Source organism: Topomyia yanbarensis, chromosome 3, assembly GCF_030247195.1.
Source record: "Topomyia yanbarensis strain Yona2022 chromosome 3, ASM3024719v1, whole genome shotgun sequence".
Lineage (NCBI taxonomy): Eukaryota > Metazoa > Arthropoda > Insecta > Diptera > Culicidae > Topomyia > Topomyia yanbarensis.
In genome coordinates, this window is record NC_080672.1 from 171,107,306 (window position 1) to 171,134,604 (window position 27,299).

The window sequence follows — 27,299 nt, forward strand, 5'->3', positions numbered from 1 at the left end:
AATGGATTCGCTGACGGATTGCAAACCGATGCTATTTACATGGATCTATCTGCGGCCTTCGACAAAATCAACCATGATATCGCAATAGCGAAGCTGGACAAACTCGGCATTCATGGACAACTTCTGCGCTGGTTTCGTTCCTACCTCGATGGAAGGCAACTCCAAATCAGCATTAAGGACTGTCTATCTGCACCATTCTTCGCTACATCCGGTATACCACAAGGAAGCCATCTCGGTCCAGTAATATTCCTCCTCTACTTTAATGACGTCAATTTCACATTACAAGGACCCCGCCTTTCTTTCGCCGACGACATGAAAATTTTTCAACAAATACGGGATAAAACCGATGCCAAGCTTCTTCAGAGGGAACTGGACAGCTTTAGTACGTGGTGTAATCTAAACAGAATGGTTTTAAACCCGAGCAAATGCTCAATCGTTACGTTCACGCGGAAACGCCAACCGACTCAGTTTAACTACCATTTCTTCGGCTCGAGCATTCCAAGACACTCTCACATCAAAGATCTCGGAGTCATCATGGATTCGGCATTAACATTCAAACCACATACGTCATACATCGTGGATAAGGCATCACGACAGCTTGGGTTCATCTTGCGAATAGCGAAAAACTTCAGGGACGTATATTGCCAGAACTGGATTGACAGAATCGAGGCTGTCCAACGCAGGTTCATACGCTTCGCCCTTCGTCATCTCCCATGGCGAAACAGATTTCAGCTGCTGAGCTATGAAAACCGTTGCCAGCTAATACACCTCGATACACTCAGCATTCGGAGGGACTGCTCTCGTGCCCTGTTCGTCTCGGACTTACTCTCTGCCAGAGTGGATTGCCCTACAATCCTCGGACGTCTGGATCTTCAAGCCCGCGTTCGAGCTCTATGTAATAACTCCCTTCTGCGAGTTCCGTTCAGGAGAACTAACTATGGTTGCCAGAGCGCTGTTACCGGACTCCAACGAATTTTTAACAGTGTGGCGACGGCCTTTGACTTCAACAAGACGCGGAATGCGATAAAAGCGAAAATGTTGACAATTTTAAAATGTAATTAGTTTAAGTAACCACCATTGGGGCCAAGGGGCCTGTTGGTGAAGGTAATAAACATAAACAAATGCAGATGATATGTTGGTAAAGTTTTCCTATAGAGTTTTATAATTGGCTGTTTATTCTGAAACATGTGGAATTTTTGCAATTACTAAGAACAATCATATATACTATATAAAGTGTTTCTCAGAAAGAAAATGAACACACACGATATGATAAATCAGATTCAAATGTCAACATTAAAATGCAATAACATTACAAACTTAATATAATTCGGTATATGTATTGATGAACAGTTTGTGCAGGATCGTGAAACATATCAAAACGAAAAAATAGAATAATTCTATTGGAATGAAACAATACACAGCAAAAAAAATCTTGTAACTTTACGTCTTGCAAGATGCACATAAAAGGAGCGTCCCAATTCACATAAATTTACATTTTATTACATGTAAAAATGTGAGATGTTCGGCTTTTTCTAGATCATTCAGTCTGAGTTTTACATCAAAAGAGTCACAATATTCAATTTTACATATCATAGCGTGTAAAATCCTGTTATCGGACAGAAAAATACTTCGCTGCGTTATTTACGTCAAATGTAATTTTAATTTTTTCTAAGAGTGTAGTCATTTCTTTAGCATATTCAAACTTATAGGTTGTACTACATATATTCAACATTTTTGTTATATTTACTATATTATGTTCTTTGTATCCACTATAGTAATCATTTCCATTATACTCTCCAAATTTGAAATATATTTTATAGAACTTGTTTTTATTTTATTCTATGTAGTCCTTTTCAGCATAAAATGCATTTTGGGGTATTAAGTGTTCCATAGTTTATTTTCATTATATTTAAATTGTACTAGATAATTGTTTCTTCAGTTATTACTCAATAAGCATTATTAGGGCATGGCAGTGGTAAGGATTAAGGACGGCGTTAAATATATTAAATATAATATACAGACCCAGAAAAAATAGTGTAAATTTACGTTTCCTGACCCTGACATATACGAGCATCAAAAATGACTTAGTTTTACGTTTGATTTTAATTTTACATGACGTTTAATTTCGTAAATCATGTAATTTTACTCCACATACAGCGTTTGTTCTGAATGGTAGGAAGCGTAATTTTATGTTATTGCGCATGTAAAGTATACGTTTCATGTAAAATTAAACGGAACACGGCAATGTTCCGTCATTTCGTTAATTGCAGTTTGTTGAATTGTGTCATGTTTGCAATTACGTCAACGATAAAATTCAGATTTGGTGTGTATATTGTGATTTACTAAATTTACTCTAAACTATATTGCTTTATAGCATTTATTTAATTATTGGTTTCATTTATTTATTCATTTTATTATTGGCTAATACACATTGCGCGTTGCTGCGACTTATAACGAAATAGGAGTAAAAATCAATTTGTGCCGTAGCGCCATCTGGCGGGCAGATAATCTCCAACCCATAATAAATGTCTACTACGTAATTTTTTTTTGCGGCAATCAGATAATCTGTTTGGGAGTGTATATATGTACATATGAATTATATTATATTACATCAGATTGTATTATACTATATTATGTAGTATTGTATTATATGGTGTTATGTCATATTATGTTATACTACATTGTATTATATTATGATGAAATTCATGAATCATGAAATTCCTTATACTCAAGATTTGCATGTTGTCGTATATCTTCATTGTACAGTGGGGCATTGCAAGGAAAAGTTTTTTTTTGAGTTCTCAAAGGCCCCCGTCTCATGTTGTCTGTCAGAGTGGGCTCAGATGCCGGGTTTCACATCATTTGGACGGTTCTGGACCCCCGCCCACCTCGCTTAGAATTTTTTGAAATTGATGCTATGGGAGGGGATGGAGGAAGGATGTGTTGAGTGCTGTAGTTTTTGAGGTAGCACTCAGAGGGTTGCAATTCATACCTCTTTTTGAGGGAGATAGCCTTAGAATTTGAATAGAGATTTTTCTGTTTATCGAGGGGTACGGGAGGGTGGGGTACTGGGTCATTTTGTCCCCAGAATCCCCTGTTTTAGTATTTTTTCTGCTCCGTGATGCAATTCATGCATGTTTTGCAGTTTTTCTAATGTGAAGGAATCTCAGGGATCGAGCGGAGCCTTTTTAACCTTTGTCCGAGAACGGGAAGCTGGGGTTGTGGAGCCTTTTGTCATTCATATTGAATTTGATCATTTTCTCGTTCATGTATCTCTAGCATTCTTCTACCAATTTTCATGGAGTGTATCTTGTTGAACGTGGAAAATTCTTGGGAATAAATCAAAAATAGATTCGCTACCGGTAAAGTTCAGAAACATGGAATTTTTTGACATTAACTCCACAAGTCACATTTTTTTTCATTTTTTGTCCTAATACCTCAACGTCCCCTATTTTCCCAGGAATGAAACTATTTTCATGTGATTCCTAACAATATGTCACAGTAAAACTGGTAAATTAAATAATAATTTATTGTTAAATGGAGTTGATATGGACGATATAATGAAATCGAGACTAAATGTCAGAAAATTGGATGTTTATGAACTTTACCGGTAACAAATCTATTTTTATTTTGTTCCTAGGATTTTTCCGCGTTCGGCACGGTACAGTTCGTTAAAATTGAGCGAAGAGTAATAGAGATGTATGCAATGGAAAATGATAGAATTTGGTATGAGTGGCAGGGGGCCCTATAACCCCAGCTTCCCGTATTCGGACAGGGGTCGGAAGGGTACCGTTCGATTTCTGAGATTTTCTCACAGTAAAGGAGCTGCAAAGTATGTATGGGTTGCATCACGGAGCAGAAGGATTATTGAAAGTGGTGGATTTTGGGGACAGGATGGACGAGTACCCCACTTTCCCGTGTTTTTCGAGAAACAGAAATGTCTCCATTAGGGTAATAGGGTTGTTCCCTTTAGGAGGGGGTATGAGTTGTAGTTTTCTGAGTGCTGTTTTAAGGGTTGTGGCATTCAGTATGTTTTCCCTCCATTTTTTCCCATAGTGTCAATTTTGGGGATTTCAGGCGGGGTGGGAGGGGGTCTGGAGTTGCCCAAATGATGTGAAGTTTGGCATCTTAGCTTGCTTTGACGTTTGTTGCAGTGTGGGAGGGGGGGGGGGCTTTTGAGAGTTTAGGAGGGCTTTTTTTGCATTGCCCTGTTATACAGCGAAGACTCGTTTTTATTAACCGCTTTGATGTATCTTAGGATACCTTACGATTTTTAGTTGAAGCGGAGCAGTACTACTATAAAACATTACATATAAATATTTTTATTATTACATTGTCTACTTATTTATGTGCACAAGAATACTTTCTCGTTATATAACCATTTACAATGAAACATAAAATATATGGAAATTGGGAGGGACCATCAGGGTACCTGATTAAAGCGATTTGGACAGGAGAGTGAAGTAGCCAGCTTCCTGTTGCTAACATTTCGTGGAGATTGGGCGGGCTCTTCTCCCCACCTATTGGAACTACCTTTCACTACAATGGCTTGCATTGCGACTGACTTATATGATCTTGTTATTAGAAGGAGATTCTCGAACACTCCCGTGGTACGCGTAAGCGAAGTTGCTTACCGTTCACCCAACCCCATTTTGGCCCTTCATACGGAAGCATGCTGTGAGTGAGTAATGGTTGATCTAATTGTTGTGTAAGGACTGTTCAGTGCTATGGGCGGTGGTCCTGCTACAATAGGTGGTAGTAAAACACATCACATCACATCACACATGATGTGTTGGTAAAGTTTTCCGTATGGATCGGAAGATCATGTACTTAGTTTTAGAAAGGTTTAGTGATAATAAATTTGCTTTAAACTATTGGTCGAGAACACTTAGACCGTTATCGATCGTGTTAATAATAGTACAGTAATAACCTGTTTTTATCAGCCCCTTGGCGAATTTTTATCTGATAAAACATTGACATTGATAAAGTCGGGACATATATTTTTCAGTTTTTTTAATAAACCGAAGCTCTTAAAATATTCTTCTTTGTTTCTTAGATATAGCCTCGCAACCTTGTCTGATTATTTACTTTAAGCTCCCCTTAAGGGGGTCTAACAGAGCAAAATTTAAAAAAAAATATATTTGATTTTGCATTTTTCGTATCTCTTAGATAAGAAATATATGTCCAAGAAAGGATTTACTCGAATTCAACTTGGTTCATCTGTAAGAGCCCATCAAACTACCAACTATCAATTTTCATATAAAGCTGATAAAATTGGGTCAAAAAGCTGATAAAATCGGGGGTAGATAAAATCGGGGGGCTGATAAAATCGGGTGCTGATAAAATCGAGTCTCCACTGTATTGACATCATTGTTGGGATAAAACTGAGCTGTGTCATCAGCAAAGAGTCCAGGAGTTCCGGTAAGCCTCAAGTTGCCTAGGTCATTAATATACAACAGACATAACAAAGGTCCTACATTACTACCTTGAGAGATACCGATTCCAATTGAAGCAAGGCTACTGCGTTCACCATCCACAAATACAAATTGCTTTCTATTTGTCAAGTAACTTTGAGGAACAGAATGGGCAATGCTCCTGATACAGTAATATTCAAGCTTGGCCAGCAGTTTTGGTCCTTTATAGCCACAGAATATGCATTTGTTCTGATTGTTTACTCCTATCAGCTTTTGAAGCTTGGAGCGAAGTGACCATAATTCAAAATGATCCAAATACTACCGCTATGGATACCAAATCACCTGTTTTCATAAACCCATATTATTTCTAGTCATAAATCGTATCACACGTCATATCAACTAGTTAAAATCAATACAGAATGTCGTAGGTAGTGGCGGATCCAGGGGGAGGGTCTCCCCTTCTCCAAGAATTTTCAATTTGTTAGTTATTTTAAATTAGTTTTAATTTGATGCTAGTTTCTTACCCAAAATCATTTCAAACGAATTTTGACCACTAAAACAAGTTTCATTAAATAAGATTTTTACGGATTACGTATTGTACAATGTTCATTTCAAAATCGAAATTTCAGATCCCTCCCGAAATTTTTTCTTGGATCCACTTCTGGTCCTAAGGGAAGCGGATAAAAATAATACATAACCAAATCAATGGAAAATGGGTATCAACTTACTTGATTTTACAGTTATAGTTAACTAGTAGTCAGGTGAAGTATCTTACTATTATTACTGTTAGGATCAGTGCAGAAATTCCTGCATTTGTGGCCAAAATATAACAATAATTTTAAACAAGTGTTAATTTATACGTAGATCTACACTGTGGTAAGAATACATATCATTTTAAGGAATTGAACGAATAAAAATGACATAGTTGTAACATTTGATGCTTTCGAAAACGTTTTGATAACATTTAAAATAATTGATTACTTGTTTCAATTCACATTGGTTGCTGTTTTAACTTACCTCAGTAGGAGGAGAGTTGAAACAAGGAACTGTTTCAAAAATAAATATATTGATGCTTTGTATGACTCAATTGTGACGTAATTTGACAAAGCATAAACAGAAGTAAGAAATTTAAAAATAAGGAATCATCGAGTGACGATTTTTGTTGATTTATCTAATAAAAACAAAAAAAAATGTTTCAACCCTCCTCGGTCTCCCCTACACTTTTTATTTTGTGTTAATTGTCCATTGCTGTTTTTCATGCTTGCTATCCAATTTTCGCGGCTCAGGTCTGCTGAAAATGTCATCTGTTGGGACACGGACTGATCCGGAGGTGCCGACCGACTAATGATTCACATCTCTGTACAACCACTTTCGCAGGATTTTTTATCCTTCTTGGCACTACTGATTCCTATTTATCTACTATCTGCTGCTGAGGGTTCCTCGGCGGCAATATTTTTCCCAAACCCAATGCCCATTTTCGTGAGTCATTTAACTGTCAGCTACTGAAAGATCATCGGTGGTGGATTGTCTTCAGATAATTATATCCCTATTTTCTCCAACTCCGAGCTTTTCCGCCTTAGCTCACGTTGCTAGCCAACTAACCAACATTTGCTGTGTAACTAATCTACTCACAACTGTTGCTAATATCGAAACTTGTCGAAACGTGAACCGATCTAACTCGATTTACATCCCTTTTCAGCCACCCTGGCAAGATTTCTTCCTTGGATTTCTCAACGATTTACTCGCAGTGTAAAAACCCAAAACCCTCCTCTTGCGCACGAACCTGGTGTAGATGTAAGAGATTGTAATACATGCGAAATAGACTTGTTTGAACAAAGCGAAAATCGGCCTCGGGTGTTTAATTTTTCACCCTTGCAGTTGACAAAAGTTAAAGTGGAAAATGGGCCCGACATTACTTTTTTAGCACCACGTAATGACGTTATTGAACATTCTTTACATAGGTACACACAAACCGTAATGAGCTGTAGAGATGGCTCTGCTACTGATCAGAAATTGTTCCCCAACCAGATGACATAGTCGTGCTCCATTTTCACGTGATTAATTTTGCTGTGTCACACGGAGAAGTAACTAGAATAAATTCATGGCCAGGGATTTTAAATGGATGAACACTGTAACAAATGTTATTACAAACATAATTAATCGTTCATATTCAACATATTATTACAGACATAGTTCGTCACTACCATTTTTCTAGTCTATAATGATATTACTGTATATTGAATGAACTTATAAAACTTTCTTGGTTGCATTTTTTAAAGTTAAGTTACACCGTGAAATTCAAAAAAGTCAATGACGCAGTATTATACTACAAGATGTTAGTTATTTATGTGCATACTATTCAAACTTATCCGATTTAGTGAAATTTATTAGATTAGTTCGAAATGATAGATCCCAAATTGTACCACGAATTAGGTATTGTCTATGTTCAGTTCATATTAAGGTACATTATAATACCAATAGCAGCAATGAACCAAGCTTCGACTCCACTTACCTCTGTGTATGGCGTGCTGAATGGTTGCAGGCCTGCCGAAGTATTATATCACATTATGTGTATCAGACCACATTATTGTTGTGATTTTTCATCTTCATTACTATGTATTTCTCTGTGATGAGAGTTATCGTACATGAATTCCTTCGGTTTTGGCGCCACTCCCCCTACATTTTCCGTGGTTTGATCGCTCACTAAATCTAAAAATATGCAACAAGATTTAGTTTCATGCTGATGTTTAACAGGGGTCGGAATGTGACGAAAAGGTGACTGGGCCAGACCCGGGTGGTAACTTATTTGCACCTTTTGCACACTGTAATGTAACTGCTTCGTTGTTGGACAAAATGTAAACTAGTCTGGTCGAAAGTTCAATAAAACCTGGCTATGATTTAACAGGTGGTTACGTTCAATATAACATAGTGAAAATGTTTATTACATTCTTATTACATTTGGTAAGTATATATGAGTGCACGACTGCCACGAACATGTCAACGCTGACACACTTGAAACAAACAAAAACATGTTTATCAAAACAAATATATCTCACAAAGTACCACATGTTTTAGGATACTTTAGTACTATTGTTTTGGTGCTGAAAAAAGTGCTACTTAGCACATAACTTCATGCCACTATAGTAAAAGCTTTCATGTTTATGTGTGATCAGTCAACCTAAGTATATATAAAATCCATCTAGTGTTGCCGATTTCTAACGGTTATAAGGCGGGATATGTGGAGGATAAGTCAACCAAACACCCCTAGCTACACCTCCAGGAAACCTTTTTTGCGTTGCGTTTGTTGCGTTGTGACGATGATTTTAGCGGATTGCACACTGACTTCATCATGTTTGACTGCTGATTATCATAAAAGTTGCTGATTATAATAAAAGTTGCTTAAGAAATGGTAAGTAGGAATTCATACCAATCCGACCCATATTAATACCTCAACAGAATGACAGCCATCATTGCCGGCCGCTCCCGTCTCCATCGTTAACCAAGAAGGATATAGGATAAGGTAGACGGAATATGTTGATGCTGCTCTGAAAATCTAGCGCAATCGCCTTAGAGCAGCAGCGGGTGCTCGTTCAGTGTGCCATTTGTGCGACTTCCGAAGGGTTAACGGAAGGCCGACGATTTATCGGGTCTAGGATTCGCTCCAAGCAAGCGATGCGAGCTGTAAAACATAGTTTATTTTGTAGAGTTGTTTATTTAATCTTCGAGTAGACGTTCACTTACAAATCTCTTGCTTAGTTCATTTTAAACTCTGGGTAGCCGGTTACCGAGAATATCCTATGTTTCTTTAACAAAAGCAATTTGAACACCACACAGCCGAACTAGAACAGCTAATCATATCTGCGTAATGGTCCGGATAACTATTCAAGATTTCACTATTATCTCTCTACGATATATTTATTGGATTGAAAACTACCGAGTGATAACACGTTATACAAAGAGTTATGATAGTGCGAGATGTTATAAATCAAGGAAAGTGTTTCCTATTTTTCTTTCTGCGAAGTCACCAGAATTTTCCTGTCGGGACGAGGGCAATAACAGGTCCACGTACCCTACTGGTTGCAGCTCAAAACACCTGGCACAGGAAACTCGAATCGTCACTGAGCAGCAGCCTCGCGACGATGGGTTTCACCGCCCACCAACAGCTCGCAATGAAGGCGAGCGAAAGCCTTACAAAAAGCAGCAACAGCTAACGATAACTGCAATCGGCAGATGCACCGAATAAGCAGCAGTTGCGAAACTTAGCACGGAAATTCTTCAGCACGTAAGTATAGTGCACTTTCACGGTAAGTAGCAAACACTTTATTTCTTTTAACTATATTTCTTCTGCATACGACAAACAATTTGAACTTAATTTTAATCTTGATTTTTATTTTTCAGGCGGACCGATCTAACTAGGTTGCAGGTTTAATTTCGACTGAATTATCAGTATAATTCTCACAGTGTGAGCTCATGTTGGCTCACCACTTCGCATCATTGCCCGGTTGCCAGAAGGGCTAGAAAAACCGGTATAACTGGTGCCCGGTAGCACCGATCCTCGCGTGAGAATGGAACTTCTCACGCAGTGGAGCCAAATGCTTTGCGTGAACCAACATACTCGCCGCCTTGAACGAATATGTTCAACACAAAGGTAAATAAACAACATAAATCTAATAGCTAGTGTACAATAAATTAGTTGCTCTTAATTTTAACATTTTTAGTGATTTTTGCTTAAATTACATGTACTATCCGAACTCCGTTAGGTTGTTGGTGCGTCGCTGATTGTTGCTGGATGTTTTTCTGCTTCGGATGCCACCGTAGAGTAAGGTAGCAGACAAATTTTAGCGATCGGACGAGTGATGATGCCACGAGCTGTACGGAGCAAAACAACTCGTGCAAGATGATCTTTGCCGGGCAAAACTGCTGCTATGCGGGCGAGTGGCCATCGAACCGGTGGTTGCATTTCGTCGACTAAGATGACCATTCTCCCCGGAACAATTTCGTTGTTGCGTTTCCAACCACGGGTATCTTTCAGCAGCTCTTGCAGGTACTCCTTCTTCCAGTGCGACCAAAATTGCTGCACATGAACTTGCAGCTGTTGATAGTGGTCGAGTCTGTTCGCAGGTACGTTCATTAAATCTGGGTCGGGCAGGGCATGCAGTGATGAACCGGCGAGAAAGTGCGCTGGTGTCAATGCAGCTAGGTCGTTGGGGTCCTCCGAAAGTGGAAGCAATGGTCGGCTATTCATGATCGCTTCGATTTGTGTTAGTATGGTACACATAGCCTCGAACGTAAGGCGAGATGAACCGAGCTGTCGGTACAAATGTTTTTTGGCTGTTTTGATTGCTGCCTCCCACAGGCCGCCAAAGTGAGGTGCCTTGGGTGGTGTCAAATGCCAGGTGATCCCTTCCTCGGCACACACAGAAGCTATTTCAGCCTGTTCAGCACGGTTATGAAATCTGGCAAACAGTTCAGCCAGCTCATTTTTTGCCCCCTCGAAATTTTTCCCGTTGTCTGAGTGGATGTGCGTGGGCCGTCCACGACGAGCGATAAATCGTCGCAGGGCACACAAGAATGCTTGAGTGGACAAATCACTGACTAATTCCAAATGCACTGCTTTGGTTGAAAAGCATACGAAGAGGCACAGGTAAGTCTTTGCAGGTGCGGCACGTTTGTGTATTGGACGAAGGTAGAGTGGGCCAGCATAGTCAACACCGGTGATGCTGAATGGACGACTTGGGATCACACGCTGGATAGGTAACTGACCGATTTGGATTGAGGCGAGTACAACGGAAGCAATTTTGTACTACGCTTTGAACCAGTCTACGGCCGCGGGGTGGCCAGAATTCTTCGCGAATCGTAGTAAGCAGCAGACGCCCGCCGCCGTGCAGCAGTTTGTGATTAAAATGTTCAGCGATTAGTCGAGTGAACGGATGGTTGGTGGGAATAAGCGCAGGGTGCTTTGCTTGATAGGGTAACTGGGCAAGATTTAAACGACCTCCCATTCTCAACACTCTCTCTGGGTCGAAAAATGGGCTCATTCGGCAAATGTGGGACTGCTTCGGCACGGTGTTTTCCTTTTCCAGTTGCTTTATTTCTGCGGCGTATCCATCCTGCTGGGCGAGTCGGACGAGAAACGTTTTGGCATTGGCTAGTTCTGCTACGGTGAGTGATTGGTCGACCGGAATGGGGGATGGCGAAGGTTGGGTTCGTGCTTTTGAACGGGTGTTGGTGAAAAATCGCATACAATATCCGATGACGTGGAGTAATCGGCTGTAGGAAGACCAACGGAGAAACCAGGGATGAACGGTAGGAGCTGCTTGGGTGAGTGCAACCGTAGTTTTTAACTCCAGCTCTTCCGCTGGCACGCCTGGGGGAATGAAAATTGGCCAATCTTGTGGTGACAGTGACAACCAGCCTGGGACACAGCTCCACAAGTCGCTTTGTAGAAATTCGTCGACTGACATGCCGCGCGAGACCAGGTCGGCAGGATTTTCAGCTCCGGGAACGTGTTTCCACTGACATCCGTTCGTGTACTGCTGTATTTCCGTGACTCTGTTTGCGACGAAGGTCGGCCAGACGTTCGGAGGTGATCGTAACCACTGTAGAGTGACGGCGGAATCTGACCAAAAGTACGATGCAGAAACGTTGACGTCGATGGCCTTTTTGATTCGCGCGTGTAGATGAGCGGCTAGCACGGCTGCGCATAATTCCAAACGGGCGATGGTGATTCGTTTCAGCGGGGCTACTCGGGATTTCGACGCTACCAGTTGAATCCTCACATTTCCTTGGTCGTCTTCACATCGGACATACGTACAAGCTCCATATGCTGCCTGGGAAGCATCCGCGAAAGTGTGCAGCTGTATAAAGGAACTCGGAAGAAATGCATATCTATTGACATGGTGCTCAGATATTTTCACCAGCTCTTGGTGGTAGATTTCCCATCTCGATTTGATCGGTTCTGGAACAGGATCATCCCAATCACAGGACAACAACCACAATTCCTGCATCAGGATTTTCGCACGTACGACGACGGGGGCAATGAGTCCAAGAGGGTCAAATAACTTGGTGATGTCGGAGAGGATAGACCGCTTCGTTGGATGTTCACTGCTAGATCGAATCTGCGAATGAAAACGGAGGTAATCTGCTTCAGGCTCCCAGCTGATTCCAAGTGCTTTGATGGTTTCGTGGGGATTAAAGTGCAACGCGGATTACGTGCCGATCTGATCGTCAGAGAGACCTTGGAGGACTTCGAGACAGTTCGACGTCCATTTTCTGAGCTCGAATCCTCCTTTCTGCAGAAGTTCGTTCAGCTCTACTCGCATACGGATAGCTTCATCAATGGTTTCAGCTCCACCGACGAAATCGTCGACGTAAAAACTCTTTTTCAATGCTGGACCGCCTACCGGGTACGCATCACCTTCATCCACCGCTAGTTGCTGGAGAGTTCGTGTCGCTAAGAACGATGATGGACCTAAGCCGTAAGTAACGGTCAGTAGTTCGTACGTCTGGACTGGAGAATGTTGGGAGAATCGCCACAGAATGCGTTGTAACGGTGTGTCGTCAGAGTGGACCTGTACCTGCCTGTACATTTTGGCAATATCTCCAACGAGAGCAACGGAAAAGGTTCGAAACCGCAAGATGATGTTCTGCAGATCCTGCACCACGGGACCTACGCAAAGAGCTTCATTGAGGGAGAAGCCGGAAGAAGTCTTCGCAGAGCCGTCAAACGCGACCCGTACCTTAGTCGTCGTACTTGCTTCCTTGATTACGGGGTGGTGAGGTAGATAGTATGCTGTAGAGTTGTGTTCGTCGTCCGCTTCGACCAGACGCATGTGGCCGAGGGAGAGATACTCTCGCATGAACTGATGATATTCGTCCTTCAATTTCGAGTTTCGTTCCAGTCGTCTTTCCAGATATCCGAACCGTCGCTGTGCACTGCTTCTGGATTCGCCAAGCATCACATCAAAATCAGGCTTCCGAGGGTATCTAACAATATATCGACCTTCGAAGTTCCTAGATACTGTAGATTGGTACAAGGATTCGCAGCGTCGTTCTTCTATTGAGTAAATGTCGTTCGTTGTCAGCTCTTCGGTTTTCCAAAAACGCTCCAAGCAATCCTCTAGCGAAAGCATTGAAACAGTGACTGCATCGCAAGTGGTGGGCGTAGGAGCAGGCTGCTCGGGGGGGTTTGTGCTAGCCGAGCCTACGATAATCCAGCCGAAGACGCTGTCGACCAGAATCGGAAGATTTCTATCAAGCTGAATGCGTGCAGCGCTGGGGAAGAAGGAGTAGAAGTGCCGAGCACCCAAAACCATGTAGATCGGTTGACTTTCGTTGAAGGATGGATCAGCCAGAAGCAACCCCTTCGGAATCTTCCATCCCACAGTTGAAACACTTTGCGAAGGGAGATTTGCCGTCACTTTGTCCATCACCAAGAAGTTGACACCACACGAAAAGTCACCCGTCCTTGAATGTACCTGTGCAAACACCGATTCACGTACCGGCTTAGATAGCTTGCCGGCTCCCTGTACCGTAACATTCACGGGTTGTCTCCGCAATCGTAGAATTTGCGCCATGCGATCCGTGATGAGATTCGGCTGCGACGCACTGTCCAGAAGTGCACGAGCTAGATGTTCCACACCGTAGGTGTCGATGACCTTCACAATGACAGTGAGAAGAAAGACGTCTTCGCGAGGATGTTGTAGAGCAGAACTAACTTCGACCACAGGAACATTCTCAGTAGCAGCCACCGTAGATTGCGTAGATGACTCGACCACAGAAGACCCATTAGATGGCGTAGTAGAAGCGGTTACACCAGGACTAGAGGAAGCTCCTTCGCTAACGTTCTTTCGGGAACCATCGCTCTGCCCGGAATGAAGAAGCGTATGGTGACGTCGATTGCATTTCCGGCAGCTGAAATTTGAAGGACAATTGCGGACAAAATGATCACCCTTCAAGCAGTTGTGACAAAGGCGTTTGGAATTCACAAGCTGCTGACGTTCAGTCGGTGAAATCCGGTTGAATTTCTGGCACTTCGTCACGGAATGCGACTGGTTGCAGGCGATGCACTTTTCACCCAAACTTGCAGTCGATGCACACGAAGTAAAGCGGAACTGAGAGTGGAGATGATTCTTCTTTGGTGGATAAGCCGAAATACCAGAAGTTGATGCTGATTCTACTGTATGATGGTTCACAGAGATGGATTCTAGCACTCGTGTTCTCCGCTGCAGAAACTCGATGAGACAGGCGTAGTCGGGATTCGCTACCGTCGACGCATGGTCCTCCCATGCCTTCAGTGAATCATCGTGCAGGCGCGTACACAGCAGATGTTCCAATATAGTGCTCCAAGCGTCGGTTGGTTCTCCCAGTTGATGCAAGATTTTCGTATGCCGCTCGAACTCGTCAACCAACCCATGTAGTGATGCAGCTGACTCCTTCTTCATGCGCGGGATGTCGAAGAGTGCCTGCATATGCCGCTTCTTTAGCAAGTAGTCATTCGAATACCGATTCTCCAATGTCTGCCAAGCCAAAACGTAGTTAGCGGAACTGATACCAATCGACTCGATCAACTGAGCAGCTTCCCCCTTGACAGCTGCCCGCAAATAGTGAAATTTTTGAATATCCGGCACCTCCGGATTTAAATGAATGAGCGCCAAGAATGTATCATGGAATGCAAGCTATTGCATGTAATCTCCATTAAATTCGGGCAAAGAAATCGTCGGCAACTTGATACCAGAGAGAGTGGAGGACACGTGTGAGGGAACAGGGCTCCGATTGTTAGGAATAGGAGGCAATTTTGAAATGAGACTGGCTTTTATTTCAAATAGCCGAGGTTCAAAGGATGCACGAGTGGCAGCGTGCTCTGCCCTACCTTCCTCGGTGGTCTCGTCGTCCTCAAGCTGCGCCTGCACCGTCTCCAGGTTGTTCCATACTCCGTTCAGGTACTCGAGCCTCAGAGTCACCTGCGTATGGTCCCGTTGAGCGTCGTATCCGGCAGCAAACGCATCTGCCCGACCCAGAGCAGCAATCAGTGTGTCCCGTCGTACAAGCAGCTGACCTCGTGACTGCCCTTCCGCCATTTTGTGGAACGGACAATGGATCAGGAGCGCGTCGATGTCTGATGAACGACCTGCAGACCAAAGGACCAAAAGTAGATCCACAAAACGTGGTAAAGAAACTTGGAAAGGTGCTCACCTGTTCCAAGGCAAAAAGTGCCTTGTATTCTATACAGCCAACAGGAACTCGTTGCAGCACCGACCGTACTGGATTTCAATAAAACCTTCCGGAATTGCCAGACCACCCCAGCAGAAATCGCCGAAAAGCTCCAAAGAAGGTAGTTCAATGCGCGTATGGCAGGAACAGTTGGTAAAAGTGCACGGTAGCAGCACCACAGCTGGAATTGCCAAGGCTAGGGACACCACAGCAACAGCAGCAACCAGCAAAATCCACGACACGTGTTGCCGCAGCTAGGGACGCGGTACAGCAAACAGCAAATGCCACGGCTAGGGACGCACAGCTCCAAAAAACAGCAAAAAACTAGGCACGAGTTGTCACAGCTAGCAATTTTGTCGTAAAATTGTTGCAGAAGGATTTGCCATGATCCGGAATGCCACAGCAGGAACCAGCCAACAGCATACAACGCAGCTAGGGACGCCATGAAGTACAATGGTCCAATTGTCCGATGGCAAAATGGCGCCTTGAAGCCAGCGACAATGCCTCCAAGCCTTACGCCCGATAAATCGAGCCTTGTAGTATTAATATGCAGCAAGGAGCAAGCGAAGAATCCGAAACTTCCTTCGTAGAACCTCCTTTCGTGCTGGCTTCCAAAATGGCGATGCTCAATGGAAGGCACTGCACGCGGTCCGGACAGAAATCCTGGTCACGGCACCAAGAATTATTATGTCGCTTACCCTACGTTGTGATTCCTTTTTCTTTCTGCGAAGTCACCAGAATTTTCCGGTCGGGACGAGGGCAATAACAGGTCCACGTACCCTACTGGTTGCAGCTCAAAACACCTGGCACAGGTAACTCGAATCGTCACTGAGCAGCAGCCTCGCGACGATGGGTTTCACCGCCCACCAACAGCTCGCAATGAAGGCGAGCGAAAGCCTCACAAAAAGCAGCAACAGCTAACGATAACTGCAATCGGCAAATGCACCGAACAAGCAGCAGTGACGAAACTTAGCACGGAAATTCTTCAGCACGTAAGTATAGTGCACTTTCACGGTAAGTAGCAAACACTTTATTTCTTTTAACTATATTTCTTCTGCATACGACAAACAAGTTCAACTTAATTTTAATCTTGATTTTTATTTTTCAGGCGGACCGATCTAACTAGGTTGCAGGTTTAATTTCGACTGAATTATCAGCATCATTCTCACAGTGTGAGCTCATGTTGGCTCACCACTTCGCATCATTGCCCGCTTGCCAGAAGGGCTAGAAAAACCGGTATAACTGGTGCCCGGTAGCACCGATCCTCGCGTGAGAATGGAACTTCTCACGCAGTGGAGCCAAATGCTTTGCGTGAACCAACAACTTGTTATATGTTTAGCGTAGTGCAATGTCCAATTTGCATAATCCACTTCAGAATAAAATAAAAATATTATTATAAAAATATTAATAATTGTCGAAGCTATAGCAAATTCCGGAAAACGCTTTTTTCAAACAGGTTTGCCGTGACTACGATTCCAGTCCAACAGCTCAACAGAAACCATCTAACTAAAATAAATCATTGGTATGTGTACCTGTGGTGTTCTTCAATGATCGATTAAAAAAAATCTTCTTTTTGGAAACGAGGACTATTTTTCCAAAAAATAACTATTTTCACTTGAAAAAATTATTAAAAAATTCATAACAATAATATGAAATATTTGACGAAAAAATGGAATCGTTCAAGGACACGGCAGTTAAATTACGAACAAGTAAAAAAAATTTTGAGATCGGTTGAAAACTTTTCCGGCAATCGTAGTCACCGCAAAGACGCTTTCGGGAAACATGATTTCGAGATAATCGCGTTTAAAGTTTCAAGTATAAGCAACACCTCCATAAGGGAGCAAAATGAAAAACGCTATAACTTTGCGTCCACTGCTCCGATCTCTATAAAAATTGAGGTAACATTCTTAAGAACCTGAGCTTTACGATAGAAGAATAAAAAAACGATTATTTGGCCGACCTCAACATATATAACCCTTTAGGGGCCGTTCATAAACCACGTAGACTCATAGGGGGACGGGGGGGTCTAGCAAAAGTCTACGTTTGTCTACGAGTCTACGAGGGGGGAGGGGGGCTCTTTGAAAAAGTCTACGTAGACTTATTTTTTTGTTATTCTCGTATTACTAATTATAAATGGGATTTAAAGAGAGTTGTATTTAAAATATCGGTCTATTCAGCTAGGTGTATTTATGCAGGCACTTCAAAGCTAGTACACTATTGAGGTAACTACTCGTTAAGCGACCACTCAACCCGGAACCCACGATTTTGTTTGGGCAACCTCACACATTGTTGTTTCTTGCGTATATTTTGATATAGTTTTGATCTAGGAATAATACAAAATGACAGTTCTAAAGATGTTTGACCAAAATTCCTCTCGACGGAAGATTTTGAAGATCTGAGACACCACTAGTTAGCAGACATGCATGGACCATTAAATGCATGAACCATAAAAAGTTAAAAAATGGTCTAAGTTAAGCAATAAAACCACCATTGTAACAACAACACCCGATTTATATTAATAGGTGGATTAATTTTTTTTTATTTGTTGATTTCGGTGGTTAAAGCAGTAGTGTAGTGAAACTTCTACAACAAAGTGTTGACTCGAGTTAATCAGTTTCTCTTGCAATCATTTACACTGATTTCAAAATATTTAAACACCCGTTAAATTTTATGACCCTACGCAACTCCGTGCAAACCGGTTCTACTATATTTATCTTCGAAAATATTCGAAGTTAAGCTTTGATACTTTGCGATAATACTCTCAGGTGATACGGCTATTAATTACATAAGAAAAATAAATATTTTTGGGGAGATTTAAATATTTGTTCACGAAAAGTGAAGTTTGTGAGCATAGTTGGTGTATTATTTTAGTCTAGATAATAGTACACATCGACAGTATTATTTTGTAATTGTTTCCTTTAATTTAACAATTTTAAATGCACCAGTAAGGCTCAAAAAGTGTTTAGCAATTCTGCATTGTTGCTGTAGGTTACACTTCGGCCAAAACTTGAACTAGTTATAGCAATAAATCTTTTTACATATACTTGAGTAACTAACCTTGAAAAGAAGTATTCCCCTACACAAACGTTCACAAGCACCTTGATTTGTTATTAATTGATTTGATCAGTCATAGACAAAAAACCAATGTGAAAAACCTTTCTTTAATATTTAAAAAGTTTGAAATAAATCAGAACGCTAATTTTTAATTGAACATTATGTGCTTCTTGCTAATTCTACATTTCCTGCGAATAAAAAAATAAAAGTCTACGTAGACTTTTTGCGTGGGGGGGGGTTTGGTAAAAGTCTACTAAGGTCTACTAGGGGGGAGGGGGGGTTAAAAATTCACAAATTTCGGTCTACGTGGTTTATGAACGGTCCCTTAAAGGGAAATAGCAAAAACGGAACTTGAAGCTAGATTCATAAAAACAGATGCGGCGAATTTTCAGTACATATTGACCCGTGGTCATCGATACTAGGTCCATTAAAATTGGCCTGATTTTCTTTTTATTTTTACGGTAGTTTTTTCTCGCCTAGATCTGTTCGCAACCTCTCATTCTGCTACAATCGGAAAAAGGTGGATAGCACTCAGTCGTCGCCGGTCCAAGAACCAAATGTCATCAATATACTTAGACTCGCGTGGAGGCAAGAGATAGGAGACGTGTGAAATATGTTATCTCACCGTTTAACGACCTTAATCTAGAAAACCTATTTTAGTACAAAAATGGCCCTACGGGATAAGATTGACGATTTTCAGAGTGATGACATAACCTTTCGATATGAAAAATGCGGAAAGATATTATTTCACAAAAAAAAATAAGTTTAAAAAAATTCTACATAAATCAATCCCAATTGTTCTAAGAAATCGAAAAAATAGTTTTTTACTCTAGGTCCTAAAATACGAGATATAGGTTTCTAGCCGTGGCTTCTCCAACGAAAATTTTCTGAAATGTGCCTATTTTCGTACTCTACAACAGTGTAACCCCTCAAGTGTAATAATATTCACAGCAAAAAAAGTCTTGTACGTCCTACCAGATGCACATAAAAGGAGCGTCCCCCAATTCACATAAATTTACATTTAATTACATGTAAAAATGTAAGTTGTTCGGCTTTTCCTAGTACATTCAGTTTGAGTTTTACATCAAATCGGTCACAATATTTAATTTTACATATCAGAACATGTAAAATCCTATTATCAGACAGAAAAAATACATCGCCACGTCGTTTACATCAAATGTAATTTTCATTTTTTCTAAGAGTGTGACCAGTGGCAGTATCTGTAACTAAGAAGGCATTATTGATGCACGCTTTGTCGTTTTCACGTAAACAATTATTCCCTTGTTTTTGGCATAAAATACTATGCAATATATAGCATGCAATATATAGCATACCGGTTTATTCTTTTTTGTGATCACTTAATTTATGAGTCGTACCGCAAACTCAAACAGTAAACTACATTCCATGAATGAAACACAGAACTATGCTGAACTAAAGCTTTTTTCTTTACCTGCCTGGAAGATCAATAAATTTCACCAGCGGCCTGCACATGACTAACGATTTGGTACCACAACAAAAATAAACAAACCAAGAAATTGAATTTTTAATCCTTTATGGAATATATGCACGATTCTACTGGATACAAGCGGAATAAGCGCAATATTTTACCCTATGCATTCATTTTCCACAATAGTGTTAAAGTTTGTCGGTTACGATAAATAATAAACAATCGTGTGTCGAAACAAACCGCACTGCTTAAAATAGTTGCTGATTGTAAACAGTTATGTTACTATTCGTGCGATTACAGTGATGTAGGGAAATCTTCACACAGCACGGATTTGAAAAACAACTGACTGATCTTGCTGATTCATCAATTCCCGTGGCCCATTTGTTTCAACTTCTGACTATCTTAGCAGTATCTCAATTTATTTTCTGATCCATTTTGATTTTTTATCACAATGTTCGAGTACTGGGGTATTACTTATGTAGTTTAATTCCAGCAATTTGGTTGTCAAAATTTGTGGGTTTGCCTAAGACTGCATCTTATCGTTATTGGACCATTTTATGATTTCATGCCGGGATGATCATTCCAGAACAGGTTACCGTCAGTGACTTCTAAAGTATTTCCTAGCATTTGATTCCCTTATTGCCAGGATTCTTTTGAAATTCATCAATACTATCTCAATATTCCGCCGGATATCCGGATTTCCGAAAACCAAATGACAATATCTTGCGTTTTTAACACAATTTAATTTGCGGATAATCGTAATTTATTAAAACCAAACATGTATCTCAATAAATAATACAAGATCAGTAAGCTCTAACTTAAAACAAAAATAATTATATTGGTGTGACCATTGTTGGTTGGTCTTGGGACAGCGGAATCTGATTCTCTGGGTCGAATGACAATGTTTAAGTTTCATGGCATACTGTGCCACAAAAAAGAGCATGTCTAGTGCCAGTGGTTAGCGGATTGAAACATATTTTCAGAAATTTTTGAATCGTGGATACAAGTGGATTTTTATAGTCTATTCTAATGATGAAAGTTCATAAATTGCTTTTATTTGATGAGGCGCAGACGTATTCCCACACTTTATAAGCCCAGACAGAATAATAATGACTATAATAATAATGATAATTAGGAAAAGAGTCAGAATAAGAATATTTGCAATAAATTTAATTCTTATAAGCAAATAAAAATTAAATGCGGCATCTTTTTTATAGAACCACTATAGTTTTCTTATGAGAAAAGTTGTTTCACACTGCTAGGTAGGTTAGATTTTCAAAATTAGTTACGCGTTATCAAAATTCTATAAAATAAAATACCATGAACAACAATTCTGTGAGGATTTTTCATGCTTCGATATAACGTACAATTCGATATAACGTACAATTTTTAAACCGAAATGTACGTTATATCGAAGTTTACCTGTATTCTACATCAGTTGACATAGGCCCAACCATGGTGCTAATCGCTGAAAACTGTTATCAGTTGAAACACATTAAATTTTTTTGTCAAATTCGTGAAATTGTTGTGATTAAAAATATGTCGAAAAAGCGATCAAAAAACTTTTCTAAAGTTGATGTAAATCTTTTTGCTACACTAGTTCTGATTTATAAACAAAAAATCGAAAATAACAAAAATGGTCGTAGTAACTTTGCAAGCTCTGCGTGGGAAAAAATAGTTAAAAAATTTTCACGTCCGCATCCAACCCTCGTAATGTTAAGCAACTGAAGACATTTTACAAAAACACAAAATTGTCAATAAAAAGGAATTGGCAGCAGACAACGCGGAGATATACAGAAAACCGGCGGAGGAGCACTCTCACACACATTGATGTACGATCATCGTTTGTTGAAGTTGGTGGCTCCAGTAGTTGGACCATTACCGAACCATTTCGATAGCAATAATAAATCAGTTATGAAATTTACGCATCGACTTCGTCTCACCAGAATCCGACACTAACTTAATGACAGGACGCTAGCTCCAAAAAACGGAGACACAATTTTTGTTCCTAAGCAAAGCCTTCGTCAAGCATGACGTCCCGCAAGAAGATAAGTTCATGTTAAACTGATGAGAACTAATGAAATCGAAATATTTGGTTTGGCTTAGCAAGCCAATGCTATATTTCTCCCTAGTGGAGAACGATTTCGGAAAAAGAAACTATTTTTTATTATTAAGCTTTACTTGACACGGCTCAATGCGTTAGCACAACTGAGCCGTGGATCTTTTCAGTTTTTACAATATAAGTAAAATAAAAAAAAATTCTTGAGCGTTTTTTCAAAAAGACATATCTGCAATCAGTTACTCTCTTTGTTTACTTTCTCTTTCGATTTTTACGGCGTCACTATAACATTTTTCACTTATTTTACAGTACAGATCGAAATACGGTGGATTTGACTAGCATATTATGCAAAGAGTTGAGGGATAGGTTGCGATCCTTTTCCTTGGCGGTGAAGCTGCTTGGAAGTCATTCAGTCTGCCTTCTCTCGCGTTATCGTTTCCGTCCATGTCATCATCGGTACTGCTTTCTTGCTGTTCATGATCAGATGTTCTTATTTTGTTTCTTGTTCTTACGGGTCGCTGTTGTAAATCCATCTTCAGCGGAATTTGCTTCTTTGTTGGCGATGCTAGTTGTTGGTGTAGGAGCGGTTGTCGTGGTCGTTGTACCTGTATTATTGGTTAATTGGATCGTTGTTTTTGGATTAACTGAACGTGTCGGTGGCTGCTTGTTAGAGTTGGCTGTAGTAGATGAGTTTTTAATAGTTGCTTCGGCGCATGTTTTTCCATAGTGGGCTGTATGGTTACAGAATTGGCATGTTGGGGTCTGCCCGAGATATGTGATTAGCGTTGTTTGCTTATAGGTCACGCCTTCCTTCGGTGATTTGCATTCGATAGTCATGTAAGAAGGTATTGGTTTAGTCACTCGCATCCTCACAATACGAACGCCGTTGGGAATCGTGATCAAAACACAGTTTTTTACGTGATGTAGCTGAATGTACGTAACTTCAGCAAGATTAAGCTCCATTCAGGCACTTTTATTTCATTTGGCAAACTCATTTCACTCCGCAGCCGGGGCAACGATAGAATATTGTTTATGTACTGATATAGAACAAAAGGCTTCACTGGTGCCTGTAGCCTGCTATAGCGTAGCAATTTTTCGCTTCAGCTTTGTGCGAGGTCAGAAGATAGACTGAAAGAAACTATTTTTCTCTAGTTAGGAGAAAAATGTTTGAAACCATCTTTGCGCGTGAAGAGCACAAAACCTATAACGAAACTAGTTATGGAAATTTTATTTTCAGAAACCCAAATTGTGTCTCCGTTTTTTGGAGCTAGCGTCAGTCCGGTGCCAGCTTAGTCCTGTCACTAAGTTAGTGTCGGATTCTGAGAAGATGAAGTCGTAGCTCAAACTCCATACCTAATTTAGTTATAGGTTTAAGCTCTTCAAGCGCAATAATGGTTTGTTCCTTAATTGCAAAAATGGTTTTTACCGAAATTGTTCTCCACTAGGGAGAAATATAGCATAGTAGCAGCCCAAGTAGCACGCTTTGTTACTGTATAGCATTTGTAACTCTCTTTGTAACAACTATGTTGTGGAAAAAGCGCACTTTGTTTGTATGTTATGCAACATTTTCCTAATTGCAGCAAAATAATGCAAAATTCCCAAGTGGGATAAATTTTGGACAAGAACAATTTTTTGGGCATAAGGGCACAGACCTTACATAAAGTATGTTTTTTTTTGTTTTAGTGTTTCGAATTCTCCTCGTCAGTAACTAGCATTATCTGGGTGTCCAGTTAGACTATGTATCTGAACTAGTATCCAAATTAGCACTAGTTAGACACTAAATTCCAAAAAGTCACACGTCTTGCGTGAACACTAAACCACTGGCTTATACCGAGTGATGTCTCGATAGTAAGCACAGAGGTTCTGTTTGCCGACGAGAAATATGAACCGAAATTGTCTTTTGGTATATGATGAAAATAATGAAAACAATAGCTGTGCCATTTGTCGAGCACTGGGTAGTTGGACAGTTCTGTTTTAGGGTGGAATGGCAAACAAAGAGGCATTTGCAACTTGTTAAGCTGTTTGTGCATGTTAGCAAAGTTTCTGATTAGTTTCACAACTGTTATTGATGTTTGCATACTTAACACTATTGGCCAGCTCTATAGTTACATAGTTGCACAATCAGTTTAAAAACCAGTGGAAATTCTTTTCAAATATATCCAACAATAAAATGTATTGTGTAGCAGTTGTGCAACATTTAAAACTTTCAACAAGTTGCAATTGCTACTTGGGAGTAATAGTTATTTCAATGAGTATGAGTAGAGCTTGGAAAACGAATGAGCTGAAAAAGAACGAACACTCTTCATTCGTTCTTCGTTTCACGCTGGTGAACCATTACTGTTCTTTAGTGTAGATATATGAGCATAGCGTAATAGTACCCGTTGCTCATTCTCTCTCCCATTCGAAAAGATGTCAACTAGGGTTGCCACATATACAGATTTCTGCATTTTACAGATTTTTGAGATAAATTCGTGACCAAGATTCTGTATATACAGATCACAGATTTTTGTTCAAAGTACAGATTTTACAGATTTTTGTAAAATATTTTAAATGACAGAATTAATTCAAAATAAATTATTATTTGTTAATTACAAATAATACTTAAGAAACTATGTTCTCGAGTAACACTTTAAAGATACACTTTGAAATATATTATTTTGTACTGAATATGTAATTAGGATGTGTATGAACCTGCATGGAACATGAAAACCAATATTAGAAGTTGAGCTTGCAACCACCCCTGGCTGCTACTTCGTTATAGATCTGGACTAGCTGAAGATGCACAGGGAATCAGTGGATAATTATGCTTGGAAGTAGCGAAACATCTTTCAATGTGCAACTCCTGGTAATCCTAAAGTGTTTTCGGCTCCGACCAGGCCCGAACGTAGATCGTTTAAGGAAAGGGAAGGAATGTTAGTCTGATACTTGCGTTTGCCGTATATACTACTGCGCACTCCATTTTTGTTTGGCTGTATATACTACTGCGCACTGCACAAGTATCAAGGGAGGAGGATATTTGTTAGTAAGTATAGCGGTCAACCTATTTCCGCTACAAAGTCAAAGACCGATACCAGAGAGGTAACTCAACTATCTGGAGTAGATATCGACCCATCAACTCATTGACCGGGGACCAATGGCTGTACTTTCCTTCCGAAGGAAGACGTGAACACTGATTTTTTCACCTCAGAAAAATCTCAACGATCTCGGCTGAGATTGAACCCAGACCAACTGGGATGGGTAGCAGTCACGCTTACCATTCAACCACCGGCGCCGTCAGAAAACCTTTTTAATCATTATTAGAAGTTTACGCGAAACTAACATGCTGTATGAAATTATAAGGGTTGGCAAAGCTGTATTATCGTGCAACATGAGGCCAATCTATGTCGCCATTCACCTCTGATACAGAACTCCTATCCCTATCCTCCACGCGGTGCCAACCGGGGTACAGGCCTCCTTTTGCGTTTTTGCTTAAACTCGGAGCTGGGTCGGGTTCTATCCCAAACCGCTCACTTCGACAGGTGGACAGATTGGAGCCTGTCTCAGTTTCGTTTCGAGCGGGAGTGGCATTAGTAAAGATCGTCTAGATGGCTATCATGCTTTTGAGGTTTTAATATGGGTCGGATTGGTATGACTTCCTACTTACCACTTCCCAAGCAACTCTTATTAGATAATCAGCAGTCAAACATGATGAAGTCAGCGTGCAATCTGCCAAAATCATCGTCACAACGCAACGCAATGCAACTAACATGCTGTATGAAATGAAAGTTTCGGTTGATTCGGTAAAGTTCAACGTTCTGAATCTGAAAATGGGTTCTGACAAATTACTCTAGGTAGGTAGTTTGTAAATTAGTATTCATCAAACATTTTCTCTTTCTTTTAATATTTCATGAGAAATTGAAATTTCACTTCAAATAGGGGAGACCGGGGCTAGTTTGCGGTGTTTTCAGTTTTCATTTTTTACCGCTTTGATTTCGGTAGATCTTGCAAAATAGACAAACACGTTGCATGAAAGGGCAGACCGTTGGCAACATCTCTGAATTTTATGAAAATGTTTGATACGTTGTCTTCATTTCTAGAGACAAAAATATGTGACGCGGAGAAGCCGCCAACTTACCCCAGCCCCGGGGTAAGTTGGCGATATGTATGGGGTAAGTTTGCATTCCGGCTCCCCTATAAAATGAAATTAATCTGTTTGTGGTTTTTTCGATTTGTCTTTATTATGTTGAAATGATGGATTTTGTAATGTTTGTAAATACAGATTTTTGTTACAGATTTTTTACCATGCGATTCAGATTTACAGATTTTTCAACTGAAAAATAAAGATTTCAATGTGGCAACCCTGAGTGCAACGCGGGGAACGTGCATAATGCCATGAACAGATTTTTACCGCACGTCTCGAGCCGAGAGCGTCCCATGCCGTCCAGGATACCGCTTCGAACAATGGCTTGTAGAAACTTCTTTGACGCGCGGATCGAAAAACCCGTATAACACAATATAGAAGACACTTATATCTTTAAAAAAATCAGTTTTATGAAAATTTTGAATAATACCCTCCAATCTGGAAAATACAGATAAGTCTGGAAAGTTGGAACCCCTAGGAATGCAGGAGGTTTAGCATTGTAAATATAGGACGGATTATGTACGACTTTCCATCGCGCAAGCAATTCGCACTTTTACCACGACTCAACAGCAGGAAATAAGTACCTATATCTTCGACCAATTAGGTTCTTCACTGACACAATTAATCTCACTTTTCTTGATCGTTTACTAGTACTGTTTAAATGGACTTAGCAAACCTTTGTGGACGACTATATTTGCTCAAAGCAAATCGCAAAGAATTTTTAAAAGTCCGTGATAAAAGCACAAGTGAACTGTCAAAAATGAACAATCGAGTTCATTTATGACGTCACCGTGAAGTGTTCAATTCAATGGCCAAATTTAAGAATAAGGTTAACGATCTACCTGGAAAGTTCTATTGTCTCTTTGACTGGATGTTGTATAAAAACTGGAAGAGTCATTCCACCGTTTACAATAGAATCTTACCCAAAACTTACCGGTCGGATTTGTTGTTCAAGTATATCAACCAACCCCGCAACATTGCAGTTTTATAGAA

At 40.4% G+C, this 27,299-nt stretch overlaps 1 protein-coding gene across 1 annotated transcript; it reads right to left on the bottom strand.

The window, feature by feature from the left end:
- Window positions 1-10,170: 10,170 nt before the first annotated feature.
- Window positions 10,171-15,493, bottom strand: LOC131687383 (uncharacterized). The gene is made up of 4 exons (XM_058971467.1): window positions 15,286-15,493; window positions 12,627-15,006; window positions 11,222-12,572; window positions 10,171-11,172 (listed from the first exon to the last, which is right to left on the bottom strand). Exons 1-4 carry the CDS (start codon window positions 15,491-15,493, stop codon window positions 10,171-10,173), a joined length of 4,941 nt encoding a protein of 1,646 aa, XP_058827450.1.
- Window positions 15,494-27,299: the final 11,806 nt, after the last annotated feature.